This window comes from Macrobrachium rosenbergii, chromosome 50 (assembly GCF_040412425.1).
Source record: "Macrobrachium rosenbergii isolate ZJJX-2024 chromosome 50, ASM4041242v1, whole genome shotgun sequence".
NCBI classification, from domain to species: domain Eukaryota; kingdom Metazoa; phylum Arthropoda; class Malacostraca; order Decapoda; family Palaemonidae; genus Macrobrachium; species Macrobrachium rosenbergii.
In genome coordinates this window covers 4,347,900-4,366,295 of record NC_089790.1, presented here as the reverse complement: position 1 = coordinate 4,366,295, position 18,396 = coordinate 4,347,900, and the positions used below count along the sequence as shown (strand labels likewise).

The 18,396-nt window shown below is 35.6% G+C and overlaps 1 protein-coding gene and 1 long non-coding RNA gene across 6 annotated transcripts in view; one reads left to right on the top strand and one right to left on the bottom strand.

Moving 5' to 3' along the window:
• LOC136832521 (uncharacterized) overlaps positions 1-11,899 on the top strand; it is a 55,842-nt gene extending 43,943 nt beyond the window's left edge. The window contains exon 3 of the long non-coding RNA XR_010851250.1: positions 10,276-11,899. This is a non-coding gene — a long non-coding RNA (uncharacterized lncRNA). The remainder of the gene's footprint in view (positions 1-10,275) is intronic.
• Positions 2,702-16,116, bottom strand: LOC136832520 (PRKC apoptosis WT1 regulator protein-like). 5 transcript variants are annotated; one of them, XM_067093438.1, is made up of 8 exons: positions 15,920-16,091; positions 13,910-14,038; positions 12,318-12,359; positions 10,253-10,391; positions 9,541-9,637; positions 8,044-8,240; positions 7,063-7,249; positions 2,702-5,391 (listed from the first exon to the last, which is right to left on the bottom strand). In XM_067093438.1, the coding sequence occupies exons 2-8, from the start codon at positions 14,022-14,024 to the stop codon at positions 5,197-5,199; spliced, it is 972 nt and encodes a 323-aa protein (XP_066949539.1). In that variant the 5' UTR covers positions 14,025-14,038; positions 15,920-16,091; the 3' UTR covers positions 2,702-5,196. The 5 variants fall into 5 exon arrangements, with proteins under 5 accessions (XP_066949539.1, XP_066949540.1, XP_066949541.1 ...); XM_067093439.1 differs by having other exon boundaries at positions 15,927-16,029; XM_067093440.1 differs by lacking the exon at positions 12,318-12,359 and having other exon boundaries at positions 15,920-16,116.
• Positions 16,117-18,396: the final 2,280 nt, after the last annotated feature.

The window sequence follows — 18,396 nt, the reverse complement described above, 5'->3', positions numbered from 1 at the left end:
AAGGTAAGAGCTTCTATTTATTTGAACAAAAAAATGATTCCACATTGTGACATGTGGCTCATAAGCGTTCTTGATGAATGGGCATCGATAATGCACATAAAAAGAACCAGTGATCAGTATGCATACACAGGACCTAACAAGTTGACCAATGATGCAAGGCAATAAGTTCCATCATGATCATAAGCATGTTGAGGTTTTATGAAGAGATTGCTTGAAGCATGATTTCTGGCCTTTAGGTTGTATGCAGTTTCCTAGAGTTGTGATGCTGCTTTTTGAACTCTCAAAGCTTTGGTCACATGGTCAATCTCCATGATACTCACTGGCCACTTAGTTTTCTGTATACAAGTGCTACTAACATCATAAATTTCAAGACCAGGTATCCACTTACTTGTTTTCTGGATTGTATGTAGTCATCTTTTATAATCCATGACTAATTACTTTCTGAAAACAGCTGTGAATACCAAAATTGTGGTTATGAAACATTTTTCATGTTAAGAACGCATGAAAAATCAGTGTAATGTAGCCAGAATGCCAACAGTTTCATCAAAATAAGTAAATGCATTTTCTGATCCAAAAATAACTTAAGATATATTATTGTACCTAAAATAAATACCTTGATTAAATAAAACCTAAGTTTATAAGTGAAAATTACCTGAATAATAAGTGGTGATGAGTGGAAAGAAGGCAACAACAGTTAGCCTAGCTGGCTTGTGGGTGGAGGAAGAGGAGGTGGCGGCTAGCCTAGTACAGTTATTATTTTTACAAATTTTGTAGCCTTTTTTAGCATTATTTAATGGTACTCATAATCTGATATATGTTTGATTTTGTTAATGTTATGTTTTTGAAGGATGAGAGGGAAAGAAAGAATGACTGTAATTATTCACAGTCCAAAGCAGATTCCCACTTTGCTCTTTCTACGAAACTGGATTTTTCTGATTAATCACAGAATCCACATCAAGATGTCTTGAGTGTTAGACACACAAAATCATTTCCCGACTTTCCTCTTGCAGGCTTTGATTTTGATGTTGATGGCTGTGGTTCAGGTAAACATTGCTGAATTTCTTCTAGGGGTTTCTTGAAATATTCCTTTTCATAACCTGACCACTGCACAGAAATTCCTCTGAATTTCCTGTCAACACCGCCACAACAACTGTTGGATATTTTGTTGCACCCTGCAAATTCAGTCCTGCTTTTTGAGTATAATACAGGCTGACTCTTCCTAAGGTATGCAAACACACTAACATAAGATGAACCAAATTACTTTTATCATATATTTTTCTTCTGCTCAACACTTATCTCTAAACCACCTACATTCTGGATAATTAAATCTAGAGGTGTGAAAATGTATTCTTGTATTCACTGTCTGGGTTTATTCTGTTTTTGTTCACCCCATGTTTCTATACTGAGTTTGTGTAGGTTCTGTACACATAACACTTTAGTGTACAGTATTTAAAAACAATGGCTATTAGTTTATCAAAATTATAATTACATGTTACTACCAATTAAAGTCTTAATATTGACTAGGATTCTTATCGTTAAAAAAAGTCACTGTTATATGACCGCCTTGGAGATAGAGGGGAAGCAGATGTCTGGAAAGTTCAGATAACAGAGCAGTAATAGCCCTCATTAAGCAGCAAAGACTAGGGTAGGCTTGGGTACCTGGTGCTGACTAGGACTAGCCCACTTTACACCAAATTGCTACACAAAACTTCAATTTAAGAAGTGAAATATATATAATAACTAACAAATTGGGCATTATATCATAAAAAAGTTAAAAACAATAACCTACCATATATTACAAAAACAAATCATGGCTTAACACTGGCCCCATCAAATTGTTTGATATCACAAATGTTCTTCCAGCGAGAAATACAGCAGAGCTTCAGACTGATGTTTCTAAGCTTGAAACAAAGAAAAGTAATCGATAACAAAGTGTTTCGAGAAAGTTTAACACACTAAGTTGGAAGAGCCCTAGAAAAAATCATTTGCACACACTGTCTACATCAACTGTTCTTTTGATTCAGTAACAAACTCATGACTGCTATGTCTAAGTTTGAGATTATTTGGTGTACATAATGAATCACATGTAATTATATATTAAAAAAGACAGGCGATTTAAAATTTAAAAGTAACTATCTTGTTGTGGTGTCAAGAAATGATGTAAACTTAGGCCTAAGCTATGCTTCTCCATTTTGTGATAGCCATTACAGCAGGCATATTTGAAAGTTTTGCCTCAGAGAAAGGTTACATTTTTGCTGTAATATAACTTCACTTGGAAACATTTCTGGTCCAACTCTTCTTCAACTGCACAAAAATATTGGACCACTATACTGAAAAAGCCTTCCAAGGTTTTGAGAGACTCTGTCTACCATAGGAGATTTTTTTGGTTGTATTTTAAGTCTCCGGCAGTTGACTCGCACCTTAATTTATTTTCTAAAAGCTTTAGTTTCATGAATTTCTTATTCCAGATATTTGCATTGATCTCTGGCACCATCATTTGATTAGCTAATACTGTATCAGCTTTACAATATTCTTTATAATTCTGATCATCCAGCTACAGTAATTCAAAGTCATGTCTTTAATTATGATCTACCTAGTCTTACAGATAAATTGCTAAAACTCAGCAGTTCAAACTAGGCGCAAATGCTATTTGACTAAGCTCAAAACAGTCTAGTTTCATAGTTAAATTTTTATTACCCTATTTGTTTTCATTTTGTTATTTCTTGTATTCTTTTTATCTTTCTTGAATTACCTTTTCTGTACTTAATCATGCATTTCTTTTTCTGTACTAGATTGCATTTCCTATTGGAGTTTTTGAGCTTGAAGCATTCTTCTTTTCATACTAGGGTTGCAACTTGGCTAGTAATAATAAAAATACACTTCATGATGCAAAAGTTCTCTGTCACTGTTTAATAAATGTGATTCTTTCAACATGGCCACCTCTTTGCTGGCACAAATGAATGGTAGGCAGTCAGTGAGCAGTATGCTGACAGTCAATTGTGCATGCTGTGGCAAAAAATTGAAACAACATGGCTGATAATCTTCAGGACTTCAATTTTTATTTACCATAGGTCTGGTTGCTTGATACAGTACTCTGATAACTCAAAACTGTAAGAAAATATCATCCTTGTATTGTACTACTTTAAGACTTGGTCCATCAATCATGTCTATAGGAACTATATGGAACACTACAAATGAAAGCATACCGAGTACTAAATTAAAGGCAATTTTATTACCTTCAGATTACCCCAAGTTGCAATAACAGTTCTCACTGTTTGCCTTTAAACCTGGAATTACAGCTTGTTTTAATGATAACCCATCAAGTTCTGTTACAGATTCTTCACTTCATTTGAATTGTTACAATAAGTATACTGTATGTAGAGGTATGTTCAGAGAATTTTCCCACTATGCAAAAGTAAAAGGACTATAGTATTTCATTAATATATCCACAGCATTTAATGCAGGAATCCTCCTGGGATTCACTCATCAACTGACTTTTGCAAACGACGTGATACCGTTCTTTAAGAAAGTACTAATTCTTTCTCTCACTTCTGCCAACAGTCTTAAAACCTAGGACTTGAATGTGGTTCAGCAAAATTTACTTTTTACTCCTTCGAACCTTGATATGACCTATTATGAAATATCGCACATGCTACTTTGAACTGCAGCCGTCACAGAATGTAATTTTTACAGAGCATTTCAGTTAGGACTTGCTACTGACTGATAACATCAGGTTGTAATACAAAAATATTAAGACTATGAATATGTACCATAAAAAATGGTATATACATTAATCTAGTTTTTCCATTATTCTGTATTCAAACCATACTCACATCCGTATAAAAATGTCCTTGCTGTCTCAATGTAAACACAAGCATTTCATTTACCCTCTATCACTAAAATGATGCATAGAACTTCAATGAATTTGTGCCAGATATTGTATTACTTGTGCAGGAAAGTTGTTGCAAAACACTGGCAATATTTTCAACATACAAGTTGCATATGTCTATGGAACTTTCATAGATGTTTCATGAAGATTTATCCTCCACACTTATCCAAAACTAAAATAACCATTTACTTCCAAAAGCCTCAGCTTCTTATCTAAAAGCTTAAAATGCACATTAAATTTAAAAATTACCCTCCGGAACTAAATATATTAAAAGATAGGTTTAGGCAAATTCCAAAACTTTGGGAAACAGTAGTGCTGTGACAATCATTTCCCTAGAACAATGAGTGTGTTTTTATTTCATATACAAGGGAAAATTGTTTAAAATAAAGCGAGATGATTTTAAATTATACAAAAACACTAGTCCAATGTTCCTAATGGTCCAATACTGCAAAGGTTTAAGGTATACAGAACTATACTCTTAGTATGCATCACATACATAATTATAAATTGGTGCAAGCCATACAAAATTGTCTTGACACTATAATAATATTTTGATAATGGTGCTTAAAATTATTTCACCAACTCATGTGCTCCAAAGACTACAAGGCTATATGAATTTTTCTCTAGTGTATATAGAGTACCACAATCACAATTGTTCATACACAATTAACAAATGGATAAAATAACTGTTAGGATACCCAACAAGAATTCAGAAAACACAACTGGGCAGTGGCTGGTTCCGAATTACGACCTTCTAAAGCATGCAACACTGCCAATGGCATGATTATGGCAGCTACAATTAAGTATGGCTGAAGCTCTGAAAATTCCAAAACTTATCCTACTGTAACTTCTTTTTCAAATTAACTTGTTGAAGCAAGTTGGTTAAATGTACAGCTGGCCAAACTAGTGAAAAAAGCTATAAATTATGTAAAGCCCCTAATACAGAGATAAAATTATGATGCAGACACTCCTGAAACAGCCAAACAAACTTACGGCAAAGCTTTAAGGATTTTATGAGCATCCTCGGTAAGTTATTTACCACGTAATAGCTGTCGAGAACTACTGTGGAAAACTTGCGCATTCACAGAAAATTTGAGACCAATATTTGTTACTGTTAGAACAATCACAGAAGCACTTCTGCACCGAGGCAAGAAGACAAGAAAGATTCTCGTAATGCCTCAGAATAAACTTTTTAATTGATGCAGAATCAATTATATACTAGCTGCAACAACACAGAAGAAGCTGGCTACTTCATGAGTGTCTCTAGCTCATCTGCATACAAGTTGTCAAAATGCAAACTACCACTGTTACTTAGCTGTGAGAGATGCCATAGCATGTATAAGAGCATTGTTCTCCTGACGTAAATTAGAGCGGTCGTTACAAGCTTGAGCTAGCTCTCCTGTGAGAATTGAAAGCCGAGACTCTAACAGGGTGATGCGGCGATCACGTTCCTCCAACAAACCAAGCAGACGCCTATTCTCTTCTCTGGCACTCTCCAAAAGCTGAAGATCAATGATACAAAAAGTATTAGTTAAACAAAACTCCAATTATCAGTCATGGTGACATTACAACTTGATAATTTAAAATAGTCTTATGTGCTTCTTATAAACAGTGCCAGTAATTCAACAAGACCCATGCACTCCATCTGAAACAGACCTTGGTATATGATGCCTAGAACAGTCTGAATTTTACTATAAACCAATATTAATGCATAAAACCCCTGAGATGGTCTGGCTGCCTGATTCTGTTCCTTCCAGTCTTTTCTGACACCCTTGCCTTCATAACCCACTGATGTGTCACTCAAGTCTCTGGATTTGGACACTCACTTTTCTCAGGAAGTTCTTGACCAACTCAGGATCAATGACCCTTGGCTTGAAGTACCCTTGACAACTACCTGGAATTCTGAGGGTGCTCTTGGCTTTACTATTCGCAGTCTACATGCATTAGAATTATTTCATCTGGGTTTTCATTTCCCTTCAAAGGTTCACCTGCTTTGTCCTGCCGCCTCAGCTGTGATTCAAGCATATTATTATTAACAGTATTTGTGGAAGATAAAGCACAGAAAGACTTGAGTGGCAAAATTTCATAGAGGCCTCTGCATCATGCAGCATAAAAGGCAATAATGATGGTGTGTTTTGTAAACAATGTTTTAAAAACATATATTTTTAAACAAAACACTAATCATAACCATCAGTGCCCAGCACTCTTCCAGATAGGGGTTTCCAGAGAAGAATGAGTAATATGGCTCATGCACAGGAGGCATATTTTGGAAACTTTCTTCTTTCAATTCCTCTAGTTGATGTAGCTGGGATCCAGTTTACACAAAAAATGGCATACTTTCTTGTTGCAATGAGGTTAAAATACTGTATCATACGATAATGAAGAAATACCAGGAACACATAACAACGATGCTTTATAAGGTTAATAATATCACACAGCTAAGACTTCTTAGGTATAATATTTACGATGTTTACTTTATACATATAAAGTAAATATAAATAGATAGATAACCCCAGATTTTAAGTTTTTTTACATTTCTGAATGCGATGTAAAATCTATGCATATCAGGCTTAATCCACATGGTGTTAAAGAAAAACTTTAAACACCTAATGATTTACTTTCTGAGATAAAAACCTCTCTCCAAAATGACTACTGCATACTGCATTTGACTGAAAATGTGATTTCAATATCAAATCTAAATCTTTGCACTTATCATCAACTCTTTTCTAACGAGAACCTTTTTACCTGATTGGATAACGTTTATTCAATTTTCATTGCATCCTAGCAAAAACAAGATTTATTTTCTATATACAGGCAGTCCCCCGTTATCGGCGGGGTTCTGTTTCTGAGGGTGTGATGATAACTGAAAATCGCCGCTAACCAAAAATCGGAGATTTCGGTGTTTTTTCAGTGATTTTCGGGGGTTATCGGCGCCAAAAAGCGCCGATTTTCGGTTATCAGCGCCTCTGTTAGGTATGTATCGGTGCCAATACCCAATTATCGGCACCGATAAGCGGAAATCAGCGATTTTCAGCGTCGAAAATTGCCGATTTTCGTCGCTAGAGAAGCCCCATAAAACCGGATCGCTGTTAACCGAGCCCGCTGTTAACCGGGGACTGCCTGTATCTTGGTTTTCCCTGCCTTTCATATGCAAAATGCCACCTACCACCTACCTCATCAACACTTTCTGAAGTTGGGGTGGCTGGCCTGCCATTGGCTGGTGGTCGTGTAGTCTGTAAATTATTTGATGAATGGAGAGCACTTTTTGCAGGCTGAACCAGTGACAAAGTCGAGTCGCTCATTCCAGTAAGAGAATCATAATCTTGGTTATCTTCATCATCAGCTTCCAAGTCACTTGGGCTGTAAGAGAGAGACTTCAAAATCTATGACTAGATTTCCTTAAAGAGAATACCAACATACCCCAAGAGAAATTAATACAAGTTTAATAGATTAAAAGAATGAAAGAAAGTTACCGTATTCTGGTTCTGATTTTTATTAAGTGCTTGTAAAAAAAAAAAATACATCCTGTACTAAAAAGGACTTCCTGAAAAAAAATTAATACTCCACAAAGTTTACAGCCAGCTTATAAATATCACCCATGCACAAAGAAAAGTATACCAAATTGCAATGTATTGCAACATTGTTCTTAACTTTATTGTAATGGGAATTGCTATTGACATAACTAAATTGCACTGTTTGTGATGTTTTTTCAAAACCAAAATAATCATCACTCAATTACTATAACTATAGTACTCACCATTATCTACTGGATAGGTGAAAGAGCACTTAAAAATAATACTTTGAAAAATCACTGTAATTAGCCCAAATACACACAATACCTAATACTGTACAGTATTACTGTTAACAGTAAATCAATAAATGCCCTACTTGTCAGGACATTTCTGGGTTGTAATTTAAAATTAAACTGTAGGGCAACTCATTTGTCTGAATATTATTTATAAAATATATAAATTAAAGCATTAAAACTTACAAAAAGGCTTAGAGTACTTGGAACATTTCAAACAGTACTTCAAGACCTTTCTGACATTTTACAGCTGATATACCTACAGTATAATACTTGAAGACTTAAGAAATACCTATACACCATTAAAATTGCCATACTTTATCTTATTCCTGTGGCCTATTAACCGTACCTTTTATTTCTATGACTCGTAAAGGATTTCTTGTGCTTGTGGTCAGATGCAGATGGGGTACCAGAGATAACAGCATGGTGATCCCCAGTTGCAGCCTGTTTCTCCTTCTCTATATGTTCGTTGTAGTGAGTGTTACGGCGAGTCTCTGCTGTCATAGACAGCAGTTCTTCATCTTCTCCAGTGCTGCCTCCCGTTGACTATGAAACAGAAAGAATGACACAAATCATCTGTTAGAAAATATTTGAAAAATAAAAGCACATTTACTATAAGTGCAGTTTGAGAATTTACATCTGTCATCCTTGAATTTTCCTTCATTTAAATCTCTACTTTCTCCTAATTCCTTTCTCATACTTCCCATCCAAGTAGGTCTGGGTCTTCCACTCTTCTGATGCCCACAGGAGCCCAACTGATGCAATCATATACTATTCTTCCATCTACAGACGAAACTTCCGTAACTTCCCTTGCGGTATCATTCTTAACCATTCTGCCATCTGGGTCCTATTAGTCTTTTCCAAGCTTTAATCTCAAATCTACAAAATCTTTTTGATTTAGTTTCACTGTCACACCAAGATTTATGTTCATGCAGCAATACAGATCTTAGTAATTTTTTTTATATAATCTTATTTTTGGAGGCAATTTCAGTGTATAGACTTCCAAATCTTCTTTAGCCTGCCAAGTGTTCAATTTGTCTTTTTTAGTCTTCCAGAAAATTGTAACTCAAGAAAACCTGGACACTATTATTCTTAAATATTCAAAAGATTCAACCTCATTAATCCTTTCTCTAATGACTGTAATGTTATTTCATCCCTTTGCACATTCCATGTCCTCATTACTTCTGTTGTTCTTAGATTAACTTTTAGTCCCATGTCCCTAGATATATGATGGGGAAATAAGAAGTCTACATTTTCAACAGCCTCAGTGTTCTGAGTTAGAATATCTTCTTATAACTCATTCTCAAAATAAATACAACAATTATCATACAAGACATCCAGTACCTTAAAAGTAAAAAATTAATGATATACACCAATAAATAACAGAAGCTTCATAAAGCTTGTGATTGAACAGTGAGAGAGGTAACATTGTTTCATCACATTTATACAATCTTAATATCAAGTCTTTTGTGTTTTCACTTCCAGTATCATTCAAGTTTACCAACTATCTTTCTAATACAGTATGTAAGATGAAATTTATAATCATATATTAGTTTCTTCTGTGTTACATTGATAGTCTAAAGATAGTGAACTACCTGTTTAGACCTCCTGTTGTTAAACTAAGGGCCAGCCTCTCTCACCATTGGCCTCTAAATAAGAAGAATCAGGGTACCTTGCTCAGAACTGAAGGATGGTACATCAATGCCTCTAGGATTAGTACAGCATGCTGACCATTTTTTATATTAGGTTACCAAAAACTTTTATGAAGATGGACATGATACATCCTAATGACCAACTTAAGTCCACTTTTCTCATAAGCATTTACAAACTTCAAAAAGTTCCTCACCTCTGTTGATGGAAGATGGACCACTCCAGTGCTCCGTCTTTTCTCACGAAGCTTACGCCTATCCCTTTGCTGTTTGCCTTTATTGGTATGGTTAGGTCTGTGGGCAAATAATGGCACTAGAATTAAACAAAACAAAAATTCAACACCAGGTATCGACTTTACATCTTTTTCTGGAGAAAATTAAGTGATGGGTACAGACAATCACTTCAAATAGCTAGGGTAACTTACTCACTTCAAATAACTAGGGTAACTTACTGATAGGTACATAGCGTAAAGAAGTTCAAAGTGTGTTACAAGCCAGATAGGTATTTGATGATATACAGGTAGTCCCCAGTTATCGATAGGGGTTCCATTCCCAACGGCGTGACGATAGCTGAAAATTGCCGATAACCGGAAATCAACAATTATCGGCGCTGATAAGTGGGGATCGGCGCTCTGCTAGGTGGATATCAGCACCGATCTTTGGTTATCGATGCTGAAAATCCAGTTATTGTCGCCGAAAACCCAGTTATTGTTGCTGCATAAAACTGGATCGCTGTTAACTGGGGACTGCCTGTACATGTATGTATTTAAGAATGACACTGTCTAACTGTTTTCAGTCTAACCAAATTCAGTGCCTGGTACATAAACAACAGTAACAGTACTGTACGTGGCAAGAAAAACTTGGTAAAATTGAAAAGCTCAGTCAAAGAGTAAAATAAGTATAACTAACCTGTTCATTCTCTTCTCTTTCAGCCTGGTAGCTGGTTTGGGGCTTGCATCATGGTCAGGGGCTCCTGGGAACAATCCACCCCCTCCCCCTCCACCACCACCATCACGATCACTCCCTTCACACTCTTCGTCTGCTTCACCTAATTGTGCAGTATGGTAAAAAACTGAGATAGAAACTTAATAAATAAAACTCTTGGCTCTTTTTTTCACACCAACTCATCACTGTACTAATACACTGTAAAAGCAACATTTTAGGTCTTTGAGTGTACCATACAAGCAGTTTTTGTCTACCAGACAGAAGATCAAAGTAATTCTATGCATGTACCACCTGCAATCACAGGTGCCATTCTGAGGGTAGGGTGTAATTAAAACCAGTTGCTTGGAGCCTGTAGGCCAAACTGCTAACTGTATATACTGGCAAATACAGTATAAATAATACCATACACAGAATGTAAACTGATACCCAGGGGGGAAAATAAAAAAAAAGAATTATAGTAATTTATAAAGCAAAAAATACAAAACAGATACAACTGGCACAGCATTCATTAACTAATTAACATAAATAAGATTAAGTCCCTAATATGCAAAAAGCTCATCATAAACCAATATGAGAAAAACTAGAACTACAGCAAACCAATTACAGGCAGCTAAGTTCTGCAAGAAATGGGCAATACATATCTGTAATGTAACTCTTAGTAAAAACAACCAAATGATCAGCTACTGGGAAAGGAAAAATACATTGCTAGTTAAGGGTAACACTAACATGCTTACCACTAAATGGAAAGAGGAAAAATAAGATGAAATGTTAGGTGTACTGTACATGAACAATGATGAATGGATGGAAATCAATCTAATTCAAAGCTTGAAAGGCAATCTTGCACAAACAAAATCTAAGATGCACTGCTAGTTGCGAACAGCAATGCACAGCACAAAAAATGAGAGGTAAGTGGTTGCCATAAACAAACAAATGTTGGTGGCATAAACATGAGGCTACTACTGATGACCTTCTGTCTATAAGACAAAATAATCTGCAGACCACACATACAGTACTGTCTATATGTAAGCGATGGATTTGTGGTGAAACGAACTTGGATTGGGGCTTAAAGTAAAAATTTTTAAAATGAATCCTTCTTATGCATTTGACGAACAAATTTACTCTTAGTAACATCTGAAAATGGAAAAAGTATGATGTACAGTGCAGTACTAACTTCACTGTCCTCATAACTGACAAATACATACATAGCACATTACTGTACTGCAAAAATGTGATGAGCAAATCTCAAGTTTTAACTGAACATCAACTGAATGTAAATGCTTTAAAGCGACTTACCATAAAGAGATGATTAGAAAAGATTAGAATACAGAACCACCAACAAAACAACAGCAAAACACTAACAAAATTAATGTTGTACATCAAGACAGGAAGATTAGTGATCAAAGAAGGACCATTTTTTTAAAATAAAAGCAACTATTCATAATAGCATATCGTACATGATCTTTCCTGATGAAATCTTAAATGTTTTCATCGTATTAAACAAGCAAATACCTTAGAAGTCTGCATTTTTACAACTAAAGTCTATAATGTAAAGTAAATGTCTCTATATGTTGGCTGACAGAAATACAGTAACTATTTGCGCTTATTCATATACTGGGTATTTGATTTCTGCTGTTTAAGGGCAAAGTTTCCTTACTTTTTTACTAAAACATCAAAATCTGAGAGGGTTATTCAGTACAAACTGAACTTTGACAATTAAAACTATGCTTGTTATAAGTAAATTATATACTCTATCTGAAAACTATTTTTCTGAAATATTGTACAATACAAATTTTGCTGTACTCACAATTTACAACTGACTAAAATTACAGTTTTTGCTTTGTACTTACAATACCACAGACTAAAATTAAAATGAACTTACAAATACTTCAATAAATGGGCCATTTTCAGTATACGGTACAGTACTCTAAATTATTCTACATAACATACTGTAAAGGATATGGACTACTTGTATAAAAGACTACTAAAGAATTCCTAAAAACTACAGAATAACTTTTACGATCAGTCATACCTGGCACAGTTAAATGCAGCACAGGCATTTGTAATGGGTCCCCTAAAGAATAAACATTGTCACAATTCCGTACTGTATACCACACACTTACAGGTTTGTCACTGGTACAAGAGAAAATGTAAAGCACATGAACTTTTTTTTTTTTAAGTAACATGCAAATACAGTCACTATAAAAAGATTTCTAAGGCTAGCATATTTACATATGAGCAATTCCTGATTTTTTCCCTTTTCTGTACTCAGGTATGGTGTAATCCCTAAATCTATGTAATAATTCTAAAACAAAAAGTTTTTGAAAGGCATGGAGATCATTTAAAATGGCTTGGTAATTAAATATTATGCTAATTAAACTCTGGATTAAGAATGCACATATCCAGTTGGTAAGATATGACATATAAAGTATAAAGCAAAATGAATTAGTGTCAACACAAAAAGAGGCACAATAAAAGAAAAATGTTAATCAAAACAGTTTCAAACACTGTTCCTAGGAAAAATATTACCATGCTACCTACAGAGAAGTGTTGTGCCCTAACATAGTACTTCAAACAAACTCAAACAATATTCTTCTTTAATGTGCTACTAGAAAATTTGTCTAATACAGTAATCAGTGAACATACAAAGATACAAGCATGTGCAAACATTTCATATATCTCAATTATTTCTTCATAACAATTTGTTAATGTTAGTATATATATACAGTGAGCAAGTTAATAAACTTGAAACAATGACAAGAGAATGACAATCAAAGACATGATGTAAACATATGGCATCATAATTTAATAAAACAATCATGGCCATTCAGTTAGCAAAACTAAAGCACAAAAGACCTTTTAAACAAGCCAGAACGGACAGAACAGCACTCAAAACATCTATGGCACATGGTACCTACAGCTGACAAAGGTTGCTGGAAATCAAGTGTTGAGAATTTCTGACCACCCTACACTGGTCATAACAACAAAACCATACATTAGTACCAATAACTTTATGTACTGTAGCATAGTGTACAGTAAGAGTGCTGAAGTGGCTTTTCAAATGGCATTAACAATGCGTCACTAAGCTAAAAGATGTCATGATAATTAGAACCTCAATCTGCATTCAGTCTAAACACTGATAATCTCCCGACATTTAAAGCTCAGATATAAGGCAAGGCACTTGATCTGGACCCAGCAAAGAACTTAACCACTAACAAATTCTTAACTATAACAGTAAAAGTAATTGTAAATGAGGTACAGTGCATCTAAAAGTGTTAAATTAGAGGCCATTGAAAAAATCCTACAGACAAAATTATAAAAATATTTGTAGCCATTAAGAATTTTTCTTGAACTTATAAAAATATTTGTAGCCATTAAGAATTTTTCTTGAACCAATCTTAAAACTCCTACCACTTGCAACATACTGCCCAGCAGTAAATTACATAAGAGATATGCTGTATTCAAGAACAGCACAGACCAGATTTCCTGAATAATGATGTCATCTCTTCCCATTACAAAAGAAAATAATTGGACCTAAACATGCACATAAACCTGATTGTGAATAACTAATGAATAAAGAATAAACAATACCAACAAAATTATGAACGTATAAATTCAACCTACCTGGCCGAGAAGTGGGATTAATATTGCGTGCACGAGCAGTGCGAATCCTTGATCTCCTTGAGGAAGTCTCAAAATCTACCTCCACATCTTCCTGGCTAACTGAGCTAGATGCCATTATGAGTTACAGACCTGTTCAGAGTAAAATATATAAGTAAAATAACAGAAGCATTATCATTCCTTGTTACCTTTATCATTATTATTTTCATGAATCATTTATGGTTATACAGTACTGTGGTAGTAGAATGACTTCCGAAGAGATTTTTATTACCCTTTACATAATAGCTAAGACTCCATTTCCAGATTTTATGTACATTACACTTTTTGTGAGCTAACATTATGCATCATGCAATGCAATCAAACTTAGTCATCCTCATCATTGCATCCAACAGTCTGCAACACAAAGGTCCTCTATGAAATTCTGCCATTCATATCCTTCCTGGGTTAGATTGGTAAATGGTAGATGATGATGAATCCCTATTTGTACTCTGACATATATGGTACTCTGGGGTTATTGGTAGAGGGGGCAAGGTCCTGGCCAGGTAAGAATGTAGCCCACATTAGGTTAGACGGGGTGCCTCATAAATTTTTTGGTTTTTGTTACTGATGATGTGTATTTACTGACCTGATTATATTGTGATTTATGTATTTCCTATCTTTCCGACAGGTGCATTGCACACACTCTTTTGGTTTCCTGATTCCACCCCACCCAAAATTCCTGGTTTCCCAATGGAGTTCCCTAACTGTTGGAAAACACAAAAATGAGTGGTCAGCACACATAACCTGGTTAGAACTTTAAAAAACACAAGATAACCAGTTGGGAAAATATATGGCTCATGTATTTGATTAGGAATCACAGTATTATAGCATTACATAATTTTCCCCCAAGAGCACAGTTGAAATTTATAAGATGGCTTTAGAAAGCCATAACAAAATTGTCCATAATCAAGACAGAGTTATATACTCTAGAAAAAGCAAGTCAAATACACAATACCTAGTTAAGAATATAACCCCATGCCCACTCCACTCCGTTCAACACTAAATGCTGGAGAATTCGTGGTCATAAAAGGCTCAAATCACTAAATAATTCATAGTGAAATCCCACAAGCTCAAGGGGTTAAGTGATGGGCCAACCATAAGAGCTCTATGCCTAGTACCAGTTCTAATTCCCTTATGAATAATTTACAGCCTAAAACACAAAGAATTATACTTCATGGGGTATACCACCTTTATGTTTCTTTTGTCCAAAATGAGAGTTTACATTAATTTCCCCTTACAAACATAACAGGCCGAGGTCACGCTCATAAGGATACGATAACAGCTACCATAACTCAAGCAATATGCTTACTATTTTGCTGACAATAAAAGTAAATTAATTTCACCTGGCTTATTGAAATTATGTGGAGTTAGACTGAGCTAACATGCCAAATACTGGTTGGCTACCTCAGTGCCAGGGCGAAGTAAAGGTTTCACAAAAACTAGGTCCTGACATGGCCTCATTTTTAAATTTTATGTTGAGAAATCCTTGTCTTGGTTGGGCTTATGTTATTTCCATCTTAGAATACCTACCACGTTCCGCAGCCTAATGGCATGGCAGTCCCATGACTATAAATAATTTATGAGGTAATTCGAGATTATTCCCTAGGAAAATAAAATGACAGATCATTCGCTCTCCAACAGAGTCAATTAGAGCTAATAAATAAAAGCATAAAGCAATGACTGTCAAACGAAGGCTAAAAATGGTCATGTTTACCGTTAATTCCTCAAGCATATTACCACTCTTTATTAACTCGGCATCCCTTTTGCCACACACAGTGTCATCACTTATGACTGATGGGTTCACAAAAAGCAAGATTCTGATTTAACTGACACGAGAGGCGTCCTCTTTATCTCCAAAGAGTGTCCTAAAACCCAGGACAGCAGGGACAGGTCACTCCTTCAGGTAAATTGGCAAACCCTCAAAGGACAAGTCCATGACATGACACATACGTCACACGCGACACATCTACTTACTTCTTACTTTTCAACAGCAAATAAAAGGAGCCTCCATGAGTCTCTTCACGCCCTCCCAAATATTCCTCTTAAAATTCTAGTAGGGGTCCCTCCTCGACACTTTCAGAAAAACATTGACGTAAATTACAAGTTTCCCAAATGATCCCCCAGCAAGGGTTCCAGTGTAAGTGTCACTTGGGGCCGCGTTCCACCGCCCAGGCGGCGAGTGTCACAGGCCTCGATATGAAAATCATTATTGGTTCTCGATAAAAACATTGATCTCGTGCTGCCCGTGTTTGGAAACTCCGTATGGAAATGTTTTATGGAACACTTTTCAGCACAGTTTTAACATGACAACCCAATTCTCTTTATATGCAAAACATGACCTCTACCGTCAACAGGAACCTTTAAAGTATACTGTAGTTTAATCATCACACCTCCATTCTCTTTATATGCAAAACTCTACAGTAACTAGGAAACTTTTAAGCATAGTTTCTCTTTATATACAAAACATGTTCTCTACTGGCAGTATTATGACGTAGGTCAATGAGAGGTGGTTGCAGTCGATCCATTGCTCATGGCTAGAGAGTCAAATGGCGTGGGGAGAGTTTCTAGAAGGCCTATGCTTGCATAAAAACCAAATTGCAAAAAGAAAATTATTGATAAACCGTCTGGAAACACTGTTATTGGGGAGAGGGGAAGACAATTCTGTAGTTATTTTGCAAATGTCTTGTTCTTTTTTATCTTTATTCTAGGCACAGAAAATGGATTTTGCAAAACATCTGGTGTGTTATTGATGCCATAGTAGGGTGGTTGACTATAAACCCAACTTTTCCTTCAGCAAGAGAGGATGTAGGTTGTGGCAATCGTTGTGATAATCACATAACAAAAGGGTGCAACTCGAGTGAGGTATATAGGCCTATAAATTATTCGAGACAGAAAAGAAAAGACACCGCACATTGGGAGAAGCTTTTGATGCGGAAACTACGGGTTGGCTTTTGATGCGGAAACTACGAGTTGCAGCAAACACTGATCATGGATATAAATCCTGATGTCTCAGAATGAGATTTTGTAAATATTTAGTCTATCGGTGATAAAGTCACTGCAGATTGCAGAGCTGACAAATGAAAAGTCTTATGATAGATCAGTGGTTGCTGAAACCGTGGTTAAATGAATGTTACTACTAAGATAGGTGAAATGACATGAATTTGGCAATTAATATGCAGTTCGCCGTATAATAAAAAAGAAAAAACAGCAACAGTAAAAATCTTTCACAGACTTGTTCCAGCCTCCGAAATAACTTTGGATATTTTTCTGCATACCCTTATGAGGAGGAGTGAGCCTGTTAATAGCTTTAACCGAATATTGCTATATATAGCACAGTCAACAAAAGGTGCCCCACAGCTTTTGCAGTCTGTTTGACAATGAGTCCTTTATCATGGTTGTTTGGCTTCCTTTGGGCATGGTTCTTCATGGAGGTCCTTACAGATGGGAGCTTGGAGCATTGGCCCATCCCAAAGGACTCACAATAGATTCGTGCCCATATGATAAGAGGAGGGCAGTTTGTCCTCCACGTCTGTACTCAAGCATATGCTGACTGATTGACTGATCCACGGGCTGCTTACCTGCATGTGATCACATTACATAGTCACCCACTCGGTATTAGTTGGGTAATTACTCTTATACAGTATTTTGTTTTGTAAAATTCCAATCTGCATAACCCATAAACTTTACAATTATGTCTGCAAACCATATTCTCAAAATACTTGCAAACAGCATGATAACTGAATGCCAATAATACTTTTAAGTAGTTTTCTGGTTTAAACACATGAAATTATTTAAATAACGAAGTCAGGGCTTCAAAGGATATGACGAGGAACATGAAGAAATCATTAAAATGCCGTAGATTATATGTAGACTAATTGTAAGTTTCATCGATTTTCATTAACACACATTGATTATTCTTCTATTGTGCATGTGCCAACATTTCTTTTCCTTCAATTTAGTATGAATTGTTAAGTTTTTGGGGCTCTGCCTCTTGTTTTACTATATACGAATCATTACCATATAGGGTTACTGCAGTCCGTAGAATATATTTTCAATACCTTTCTTGGGTTCTAAATGATAAACGATCCTCTTTTGTTTTCCCCCTTCAAAAAAGGCTTGAAAGTTTTCGAGCAGCAACCAAACATGCAAATTGCTTAAAAATTAACAATTTAATATTGATATGTAGAAATCAAGCTTAGGCAGCTTAACGCTGGCAAAGTGATAGTGGTATACAAAGAAATACGTCTAATTAAGATGAATAGATTGCCAGTTTTGTTCTGTTTTTTCATAACAAAAATATTTTTGGTCTTAATGCCATGAAAATATCTCTGCATGTTCTAACAACGACGATCAGCAAATGTTATTCATAAATATTCCAAGGCGTCTGTTCATATAAACAATTAAAAAAAAAATTCCAAATTGACTGTGTCCGAAACGTTGATCCAAAAAAC

What these genes read in the sequence shown, in the direction of transcription:
- LOC136832520 (XM_067093438.1), bottom strand. Translation starts at nt 14,024, where the DNA reads ATGGCATCTAGCTCAGTTAGCCAGGAAGATGTGGAGGTAGATTTTGAG. An exon ending in GCTGCATTTAACTGTGCCAG is followed by an intron (nt 10,392 to 12,317) that starts GTATGACTGATC and finishes CTGCACAATTAG; the next exon opens with GTGAAGCAGACGAAGAGTGT. An exon ending in CTTCAGAAAGTGTTGATGAG is followed by an intron (nt 5,392 to 7,062) that starts GTAGGTGGTAGG and finishes ATTGATCTTCAG; the next exon opens with CTTTTGGAGAGTGCCAGAGA.